The sequence below is a fragment of the Carcharodon carcharias genome, chromosome 2 (genome assembly GCF_017639515.1).
Source record: "Carcharodon carcharias isolate sCarCar2 chromosome 2, sCarCar2.pri, whole genome shotgun sequence".
NCBI classification, from domain to species: Eukaryota; Metazoa; Chordata; class Chondrichthyes; order Lamniformes; family Lamnidae; genus Carcharodon; species Carcharodon carcharias.
The window spans coordinates 94,213,834-94,225,005 of record NC_054468.1 but is presented as its reverse complement, the minus strand read 5'-3'; the positions used below and the strand labels follow the sequence as shown (position 1 = coordinate 94,225,005).

The window sequence follows — 11,172 nt, the reverse complement described above, 5'->3', positions numbered from 1 at the left end:
TCCAGTTGTCAAAACATACTGTTAGCAAACTGCATTGTAATTTCCTCAGGAGCTAGAAGCTTGAAATATTCCTTTCTGTATGGCCCTGTTTTGAGTTTCTGGGGAGTGAGCAAATTTGTAATTTGTCAATCATTTTGTTAACAAGCACACATCTGTAAATCCAGGTGAATGCATTCTCTTTATGACCTCAATGTCCACCATTCCATCCAGCTCCATTTTTAATTTACTTCACATTTATCAATGATGCTAGTGCATGATTAGTGTAACTTGTTGATTAACTTGATTGAGTGTTCAGCAGCTAAATGACCCAAACTTTGAAACAGATCCTTATCTGTCAGTGTATGAACAAACTGTGCCATTACTGTGACTTCAGGCCTTTATTGTGACTTTCTGTCCATTTAAATGCCTGACTAGAAAATCAGGCACTATGGCCTGGTAAATTTGCAGCATCACTTCACTGACTTTCACTGAGGTAAAGTAAGTTCTATAAATGGTATAATCGCTACAGCATTGATGGAGTGAACCTTTAGCTCAGTGGTAGCTTCCCTGCCTCAGAGTAGGAAGCTTCAAGCTCTGAACCATGCAGACAGGCCCAGTGAATTCAGACCGGGGCCTGGCAAGGAATTCCAGGTTGGTGCCCTCGTGTTTGGTGGATCTAGGTGGGATCACCCTCATTAAATGGACTGTGGGTGCCCATTAAAAACCCTCTCTCTGCTGTTGGGATCAAATCCTGCTGTCAGCTGATCATGGCCCGTTTATGGTTCGTTGACGGAGTGTTTATGTTGCGGTCCGTCAGCCTGTTAATCAGCCTGAGAATCCTTCCACTGCTTCGTACCATTTCCTAAGGGGAAAGCGGGAAGATATGAGAAGAACAACCAGAGTAGGTGTGCTGCTGTGGTGGCCTTCAGCACTCAGGAGGTCAACTAAATCTCGCACTACTGCCTGAATCAAGGAGAGAAAATTAGAGATTGCAAAGAGGAATATGCATCATCCATCATATACAATAATTCTGAATCAGTTGGGGCCTGCACATCAGCCATGTTCCAATCCACAGAACTTAGGGTTTTTAACGAGGCAAAAAAAGTAGTGTGATGATTTTCCTGTCTGTGCATTCTCTTTCTCACCATTCAAAGACATCCACAGAGTCTAGGTGAAGCCATGGAGTGATCTCATTGAATTAATCATCCAAAAGTTGTTGGTATCACTGATGCTTTATTATCACCAATCATACTTTCTTTTAAACTTCAACATCAAGGGAAGACTAAAGCTCATTGTCTAAGAGTAAAGCCTGGCTTAGGATGGAATAAAACAGTGTTTCCAAGCAACTACCTCTGTTCAATAAAGATGTGTGTCAACTTTGTATGTTGAACATACCAGCGACCTGTGACTGGAGCTCACGACCTCTACTCTATCTATAATTCAGGTAGTTACTCAATATTTTATGAACCAATTGAAGAAACACAAGGCTTAGGCTAGAAAAGATCCACTGGCTCAATGGTTAAGTTCATTGCCTATTGTAGAACGGAGGTACACAGCCTGGAAGATCCCAGGATCAAGCCCCATTTTGATCTCAGCCAAGATGACAGGTAGACATTGCATTCTTTCTAGCTCAGGCAAGTTGCAATCAGCCTAAGATTCCAGGTCAGCATCCAGAGATGGTCTAATCGGTGGGATAATCATGAGATAAACCTACATGGACAGGAAAGTTCTTGCATGAGTGCCCCCTGCAGTTGAATAGCCTGCCAGAGCTCAATTGTTGGGCTCCTATTTGATGAGTAGCCACTGAGTGTGGCAGCTGGCACTGTACACCAGCAAGTACCAACTTCTTTAAGAGATGAGGGAACAAGATTGAAGAGACAGAATAGCTCCAAAGTACCCATTGGCCACCGATAGGCTCTGTCTTTTTTAAATGGACTCCTCCCAGGGAGGGAGTGAAGGAACATGTGTGAGTTAGGGGGGAAAACCCTGGAACCCTGGGAAAATGGAGATTGGTAGAACCCCTTTCACATTTATACTCTGTTTCCCTCCGGACAACTGGCAGGAATGTCAGTGGTAGAAGACCACAGTGATGGTCCCAGCAACCAGGAAAGAACAGGGGTGGATGGGGGATTGGACTGACAAGCAGAGGGAGGGAGGGGGGGATCACAGCAGAAGCTTTGTGCTTGGGGTGTCAGATAAGCACTCTTGACCCATAAGCAGTGCTAGAAAAAGCACTTACCCCCAGGATTGGCCCATCTCCCTTTAGTTGCCAGGTTTCCTGAACCTCAGGAAGCCCATACAGGAAATGTTCAATTCAAATCATTGCCAAAGCATCTAGAAAGGAGCCTTATTAAATATTATAATTACAGGCCCTCAGTGTTTAAACCAGAAAGAGGTGAGTATGTAGGTAGGGGTTGAGTTTCAGATATGTCATGATTTAACATTCATTTCCCCGACCAAGGGTTTCAAATTTTCCCCCTTCAAATTATTGTATCTTTTTAGTGTGAAATGTGTGAATATTTCTGCTGAGATTCAGATTTGAACTGTAATGTTGCCAGACAGCTGCAGGCTGGTATGTGATGAACAGGAGGTGTCACAGTTGAAACGGTTTATCTTCTGGGATGGGAGGCAGATCTTGCTGATCTGTTGCAATTCTGGTTTCTGATAGCCTTGGGCTAGGTAATCCATTTGGGCTTTCAGCTTGTTCTAGAAGAACCTGAAAAGCAACATAGGAACAAAAAGACAGTCAGAGCTTCCTGCAAACAGAGGTGCTTGTGTTCATGTGACTACACTGTCTGGGTTTGCAGTGTGTGTACACTGCATATACTTTGTGTGCTATTTTTGTAGATGCTGTATGAATTCAAAGTCACTCTCAAATTCAATGGCTCCTACTAAATGGATTGCTCCTTTCTCCTTGTACCTGAACTACAGCTGCAGCCAATGCTATATTCAGATTACTGACTCTGCTTGGATGCATTGATGGAGGTATGGTCTCCAAGCACCCTGTGCAAACAAACAGACTCTTTTTCCCCCATTCCCAATATTTTTATAACTAATAAAGGCGTTCAAATAAAATACTTTTTTTAATACCCCTTTGATTTTATTCTGGGTTATTTGCACCAGTCTGCTGGAGGTTTTGTTCTCTATTTTTTTCATGGGATGTGGGCATCACTGACAAGGCCAGCATTTATTGCCCATCCTTAATTGCCCTTGAACTGAGTGGCTTGCTAGGTCCTTTCAGAGGACAGTTAAGAATCAACCACATCACTGTGGATCTCAAGTCACATGTAGGCCAGAACCAGGTAAAGACAGATTTCCTTCCCTAAAGGACATTAGTGAACCAGATGGGTTTTCACACCAATTGATGAATGGTCCAGGCACTCATAAAAGGATTATTTGAGTGAGTTTGTTGACACAGGTGCAGAGGAGATTGAGAGCTTTATGATGTTATAAGCTATTTTTTTCTGTGATTTCTTTTGTCAATGGCTCAATGTTTATTTGCACAAGATAAAGGGGTGTTAAGTGCTCATAGCACCCATTACTGATACTTTAAAAGCCTGGTTGTTTGATACGTTCATAGGGTTGTGAGAACAGCAGTTTTTTTTTAAAGAAAATTATGATTGGGTGTTTTTAAGCAGTTCCACACATGCCATTATTACCATAGGGTTCATTGGTTCTGTACAGATTGTACACTGGGTGAATGGGCATGGAAATGTCATGGATTGGCCTGGAGGGTATGAGGGGCCATTACAATGTGTAGGGGGAGGGGGGAGCATGAATTTGAATGTTGGGGGCATGGGTAAGACCATTCGACCTCACCTTTCAAAAGGTTCCCAAATCTAAACTACGGTGACAACTCTTCTAAGGTACACAAACCATAAGACAAGGAGAGGTTGGCCGGTCTCTATAAAAATTGTGGGTGGTAGGGTTGGGGGTGGTTATGAGGTGCCTAGCCCCACAAAAGAGCCAGCCAAGTCGGAGTGCAGGGTAGGGCCTTGCAACCCCCACCCTTATCCTGTGCCAATGAAAATAGGGAGAGGGGCAGGATATGGAGCTGGAATCACAGAATCCGCTCCCGTCCACCACTTTTAAATGACCAGGGAGTCCTTATGACTGCACAAAAACCTGGTCGACCCTGTCCAAAATCCCTGCACTATTTATGTATCTGTTGCATTAAGATTTCTTCCCCTATTATTCCTGCTCTTGTTCTTCATTGCATATTCTATCACCTTTCAAGATCCTACCATGTTCTGTAAGTTCCAGGTACCTGCTTACTGAGATTTTCTACCTCCCGCTCAATCTCTGCCTTTGCATCAACCAAACTCTTATCCTCATTGATTTAAATCTTCTTTTGGACTTGCTGCCCCCTTCCTCTACATTGCCAATCTCACCTTTCATATTGATTCCCCCCCACCTGTAACCACGGAAACTCCCTTGATCTCATCATGAGACATGGCCACAATGCCCCACATGATCTCCAACACTGACCAAACTACCTATATTGTCCTATATATTCCCTACTCCTCTCTGTCACTTTTTGCCTCTGGAATAAACTTTTCTAAGCTCCCTCCCTCGTCTTTAACCTGTCGTCTGTGATAATGCTGTTTCCTCCATTGATTTTGTCTATGACTGTTCCACCTTCATTTTTGACACCCTTACCCCCCTTCAGCTCTTTAACAGTTCCCCACGGCGACTCTATCATAGTATAATAGCTACCTGTGCTGCCTCAAATCAATACAGTATAAGCTCATACGCATCTTCTGCCTGTCATCTTGCTCCCTGCTCAAAGATTATCTTGGACAGCAGGCACAGTTCCACCTCCTTTTCTAATTACCACCTTTTCAAATTTCCCCCCTAACCTCACTCCTCGGCACTATATTGGATCTAGCTCAGACTGCTATCTTTCTGTGCAAAATTCCGACTGTTCCCAGTTCTCCTGGCCCTGCTGGGACTGACCAAAGTTCTGTGGAATCCCCAGTCACAAACAAACACAAGTTATCCTGTAGGAGGATCCCTGAGGAAGGGAGAATTACATAAAATGAATAGAGGATCATGCTAATGAGTTAGCTGCATTTCACAAACTACAGACGAGTGAAATAGAAAACCGGTGAACATTCTATACTTAGAATAGTAGGTTTTCCACAATGGAAGTGTTGCTGTAAATGGTTCTGATGAAAGATCATGACCTGAAACACACTGTTTCTCTCTCCACAGATGCGGCCAGGCTGACTGAGTATATCCCGCAATATTCCTGTTTTTGTTTCAGACTTCCAGCAGCCACAGTCTTTTGCTTTTGGATGTGACAAGTGGCACTGAGTTGGAAGTGATTTTGCCCATTATCCTGGTGTATAATTGAACTTCATCCATTGAATCCATATGAAGAGGTTTGATACATTCCCCTGAGGAATTAAAAACTCCACTGATTGAGTGGCTAAGTAAAGAGGTTAAGGATAGTATTAGATTAAAAGAAGGTGTTTGAAATGATATTTAAAAGAGTCGTAAGCCTGAAGATTGAGAGGGTTTTAAAAATCAAGAAAGTGACAGAGGGAGAAAATAGAGGAGAGAAGAAACCAGCAAGATACAATATATAAAAACAGATTGTAAGAGCTTTTACAAGTGTGCTAAAAGGAAGAGAGTAGCTAAAGTAAACATTGGTCCGTTCCAGAGACAGAAACAGAATAATTTGTAATAGGGAATAAGTAGATGGCAGAGAGGTTAAATAAATATTTTGAATCTATCTTCACAGTAGAAGACAAAAAAACATATCTGAAATAGTGTGGAGCCATGGGTCTAATGGAAGTGAGCAACTTAAAATAATTAATATTAGCAAAAAAAGTAGTACTGGAGAAATTAATGGGATGAAAGCTGTTATGGCTGTGAGGTTTTTATAAGAAGATTATGTTTTAAACTCTCTCTTTAAACTTAAAGTAAAACAGGAAGCCCGGGAATGAGAGGAGGTGGTGTGAATAAAAGCAAAATACTGCAGATGGTGGAAATCTGAAATAAAGTGTGAAGTTGTGCTGAACTCTGCCCTGTCGATAAGCCCATGTAACCCAGTTGCCATGGGAACAAGAGGCCCAGGTTAAAACTTATTCAAAGTCAGGTGTGAACTTTAACACCTGGACACAAAGGAAAGGTGGCTGGCCTTACTGCTGGCAGACTGTCTAGAGTCAGTCAGACTGAAGAATTGGGGGAACAACAGGTGCTGCTATGTCAGTAAGGAGAAGAAAAGGACCTGCTTTTGGATGAACCACACAGTGAAGGATAGAACCCGTGTTCAAGGAAACAAGGATTGTGAACAGTTAGACATCATGGAATTACCAGACAGAACCTTACCAGGGGAAGTCCATTTGGTTATACTCAAAGAGCTGAGTGAATTGGACTTTGTTTAAAAACACACTGGAAGATTCATCTTGGTAAAGCACAGAGAAGAGATCCTGTTAATGTCAGGCAGAGTTGGAATTTAAACTTAAGACCACAGGCAGTATTTAAAGGAGGCGCTTTGAGTCTTGTTCACCGGCTAGAGAGCCAGCGAGAGCCTCACATCAGCTCCTTTCAGGAAGGCCCACCAAATTAAGTGCCTCTCGGACACTACTTAGCTAGGCAGCAGCAGGCCTTCCCCGGGATCAAGGACCCTGGTTCCCCTGCCACCGAGGGCTACCGGCCAATTGGGCTGGACGCTGTACATTGCTCGTCAGTGGTACTGGGGCAGTGATGGCGGTTGCCGGGAATGCTGAGGGATCCAAGCCACGGTGGAGGGGCAGGGAGGGATTACAGAGGGCCCCACTGCCCTTCCCGATGCCAGGTTCCTCGATTAAGCTCTGAGTATCTTTGAACGAGGGACCCTCCCTGAAACACCAACAGGCTTTGCTTTTCAAGCTCAAACAGAAACAAAAATTGCTGGAAATACTCAGCAGGTCTGACAGCATTGGTGGAGAGGAAGACAGAGTCAATGTTTCGAGTCTGTTTGACTCTTCTTCAGAACTAAAGAGAAGTAAAAATGCGGTGAAATATATACTGTTTAAGGGGGTGGGAAAGGTAGAGCTGGATAGAGGGCCAGCGATAGGTGGAAGCAAAGGAGAGATTGCGAAAGATGTCATAAACACAAGGTGGAAGGGGTGTTGATAGTGGTGATACTGGCTAAAGGAGGTGCTAATGGTGACATTAAGAGTAGAAAGTAGAAAGTAAAAGATCGAAATAGGCTAAAAGGGGGGGATAAAACAATGAATGGAAAGAAATTTTAAAAATAATGATAGAAATAAGCTTCCTGCATGGTGAGTTTCCAGCCTAACTACTGGGTTAATACAAACAGTGGCAGAATGAGGCCCTTAAGTGGGCATTAATTGCCCATTAATTGCAGGTAGAGTATAATTCGATGGTGTGAAATTATCCACTATGTCAGGAAGAGAAAAACAGAATTTTTTTTATATAAAGTTGAGAAGCTGGTAAATGTTGGGATTCAGAAGGATTTAGGTGTCCCTGTGCACAAATCACAGAAGGTCAACATTCAGGCCCAGCGAGCAATGAGGAAGGCAAATGGCATGTTAGCCTTTATTGCAAGGGAGTTGCAGTACAAGAGTAAGGATGTCTGGCTGAGACCACACACACAGCACTGCGTACAGCTTTGATCTCCATATCTAAGGAAGGATATACTTGCCTGAGAGGGGGTGTAACACTAGGTCCTATTGGTCCAGATTGGTTCCTGGAATGAGACCTGACCTAAGAGGAGAGATCAAGTGGAATGGGTTTATATTCTCTGGACTTTACAAGAATGAGAGATGATCTCATTGAAACATATAAAAGTCGGAGAGGACTTGATGGGTGAGGAGCCAAGAGGATGTTTTTCCCCCTAGCTGGAGAGGTTAAAATTAGGCATCATGGTTTCAGGATAAGGGGGTTGGTCGTTTAGGACTAAGATGAGGAGAAATTTCTTTACTTGGACGATTGTGAATCTTTGGAATTCTCTACCCCAGAGAGCTGTGATGCTCAGTCATTGAGGATACTGACAGATTTTTGGGCTTTAAGGAAATGAAGTAATGCAGCAATAGGGTGGGCAAGTGGAGTTCATGTAGATAATTGTCTTCTCATCCAATTTTTCATTGGAATTTTATGCAGTGTCTCAAGTTTCAATGGACTCAGTCAAGGAGGGATTTCAAATCAGTTTATATTGGGACAATATGATTTGTTGTTGAACTTAACTGTAAGAAATTAATATAACTTTTGGGGATGTTGAGAAGGACGTGGCACACAAAGGATTAGATTCAGCCCCGACCCACCCTGAGAAATGGTGTTTTTCATAAATCATGTTAGTTTAAGACTGTAGAGATTTGTTAAAGACATTCCTGTTCACACACATGTTCACACACATGTTGGAATGGCTTTCTTCATTCAGGCCCAGCAAACTGTAGAAACCATCCCTGAGAAACTGGCTGCTAACCCCATCTGCAAGAATTGAAGCTTAATATCCAGGAGAACCCAGGAGAAAAAGGTCAGAGTTATTAATAAATGTTTATTTTTCAATTTCTTTGAACGCTTTTATTTACTATTTATGAAGATATTGGGGGAAGAATGGTGTCTTGACTGGCGGGGCCAACTGGGTGATGGAAACTCCCAGGAATACATCCAACCAGAGTTGGCAATTGTACCCTGAGATGGTTGTAGTTATTTTTGTTAATAGTTTAACTGGTCAATCACTGGGCGCAAGGGTCAGGGTCAAGCTTTGTGCTGACTGTCCAGAAAAGAAGGAAAATGGATAATCTGTCAACCCCCACTGCAACCCCCCCAAACTTAAGTTTAGTGCTAGTGGGTTTTAGAGAAATCACTCGCCAAAAAAGTATAAAAGCAAAAAACTACGGATGCTGGAAATCTGAAACCAAATTACCTGGAAAAACTCAGCAGGTCTGACAGCAACTGCAGAGAGGAATACAGTTAACGTTTCAAGTCCATATGACTCTTCACCAGAACTAAGGAAAAATAGAAAAGAGGTGAAATCTAAGCTGGTTTAAAGGGGGGTGGGACAGGTAGAGCTGGATAGAGGGCCAGTGATAGGTGGAGATAGCCAAAAGAAAAAATATTCAGCCAACAAGTGTTTTTTTTACTCATGAGGAATGCTACAAAATAGTTTCTTCAAATTCAAGTGCAAACATCATTCTGCTTGTTCACATCTATGTAAAGTTAATGAATCTGTCATAATGTCTCACTAGAGGGTCCATCAGTCCATTTTGCAGTAGGTAGGAGGCCCATGCATGGGTGAACATGTAAGACTGGGATATTGGATTCCCATAATGTGAGATTCCATTGTTACAGCTCCCTGGGTCAGCTGAATATTGACCAATAAAGCAGAACCGCTTGATCATGTTGTATACATGTTATGGCAAAGTTTGATGCTACTAATTGTTGAAGGCAGGCCTGAAATTCTGTAGCGTCCCAATGGACCTCTGTTTATTCTCATTGTGTAGAATCATTGGAGGAGTTTTAACCCATGGGATCAGGTGGAATTTTACTCTCTGAATGGAATTTAAAATTGGCAATCCACCCAATGGTCCATTAGGATGCTACAAAATTGAAGTCTGGCATTCATTGGCTACTCAACAACTCTCTCTACTGACATTAACGAGGAATCCATTGGGTCAATGAGGTTCTAACAAGTGGTGTCATTTGTTCATGAGGTCTTCACCTACTGGAATTCTTTAATGGCTGGAGATATAGTCTGGATATTCTGTGCAGTGGGAGTGAATAAGGATCCCATAAGTGTGTGCGTGTGCCTGATTTCCGGTATTGGATGATGTATGTGTTCATCTGCAGTTACTGATGCTGAGGGCAGTGACATTCTTGATCAAACTAACAGAACAATCTCCTGCAAGATCACACTGATTCCTTTGTAGAATTACCTGGCTCTCAGCCAGAGCCTGCCTTGCCATGTAGCGATTCTTCTTCACTTTAATTTCTAAAGATTCAGGCATGTCGGGGACCAGCAAGTCAATCATTCGGGCTACAAAGAACACCACATGCTGTCAGACAGATAAGAAACAAGGGAGTTAAAATGGTGAGCAGTGTTTCCAAGCAGTAACACACCAAAGGGTTTAGATATTGCTGAAAAGGTTGAATTTAACCTCAATATTTTATACATATTAAAACTTAATAGATTTGCTCTTATGTCAGTTCTACCACAGGAAGTAGTTACATATTTGATTCCCCAAAAAACTTTTTATGGATTAAATTCATCATGAGCTTAATGTTTAAGAGGGCTGGTAATGAATTGGCAGCATGTTTCACTCTGTCTGATCCCATTTCACATTGCGTCTGATGCCCCTTCACTCTGAGTCTGATCCCGTTTCACTTTATACCTGGTCCTGTTTCACTGCTAAAAAGCTGTGAATACTGAGGCTGAAACTTATAAGGCTGAAATTAATAGGTTTTGTTACCAAGTGTTAAAGGATATAGAGCAGAGAACTGATACACAGATCAGCCATGTCCTAATTGAATGGTAGAGTAGACTTTAGGAGCTGAATGGCCTCCATCTGTTTCTTATATGTAACTGTCACGTTTATGCGAAGATATATCTCCTATCAGATGATATCCGATGTTCTGTGGAAGGGTCATGAGGACTCGAAACGTCAACTCTTTTCTTCTCCGCCGATGCTGCCAGACCTGCTGAGTTTTTCCAGGTAATTCTGTTTTTGTTTTGTGGTAGCTGGATATCACTCCGTTGATGTGGCTCTTAGCATCAGTAGGGGGCAGCATTACTCAGTGTAAAACTACCTCAAGCTGAAGCATTGGGAAAAATTGAACTGACTGCTCACCACACTGGTATTAAACACAAAGCCCAAAACCAAGCCCCAGTCTCAGATAGTTCTAACAGAGGGAAAGCAGTAGATTTATTTGGAAGGCAATTGAGGTGCATTTACACTATGACTGGAACAATCTAACACCACTACTGAAGAAAGGAGGGAGAGAGAGAAAACAGGGAACTACAGGCCAGTTAGCCTGACATCAGTCATTGGGAAAATGCTGGAATCTATTATTAAGGAAGTCTTAACAATGTACTTAGAAAAGCATAGTCTGATTAGAACAAGTCAGCATGGTTTTACGAAAGGGACATTGTTTTTGATAAATTTATTAGAGTCTTTTGAGGGTATAACTAATGAGGTAGATAAATGGGAACCAGTAAATGTAGTGTACTTGGATTTCAAA

At 42.3% G+C, this 11,172-nt stretch overlaps 1 protein-coding gene across 8 annotated transcripts in view; it reads right to left on the bottom strand.

The window, feature by feature from the left end:
- Positions 1–1,225: 1,225 nt before the first annotated feature.
- Positions 1,226–11,172, bottom strand: part of LOC121271063 (anoctamin-7-like) — a 233,562-nt gene continuing 223,615 nt past the window's right edge. For 7 of the 8 annotated variants that reach the window (XM_041176770.1, XM_041176805.1, XM_041176798.1 and 4 more), the window contains 2 exons: positions 9,870–9,989; positions 1,226–2,695 (listed from right to left, as the gene is read on the bottom strand). In XM_041176770.1, the coding sequence (XP_041032704.1) occupies positions 2,573–2,695; positions 9,870–9,989 (243 nt within the window). In that variant the 3' untranslated portion in view covers positions 1,226–2,572. The remainder of the gene's footprint in view (positions 2,696–9,869; positions 9,990–11,172) is intronic. The other variant, XM_041176824.1, reaches the window with a different exon arrangement.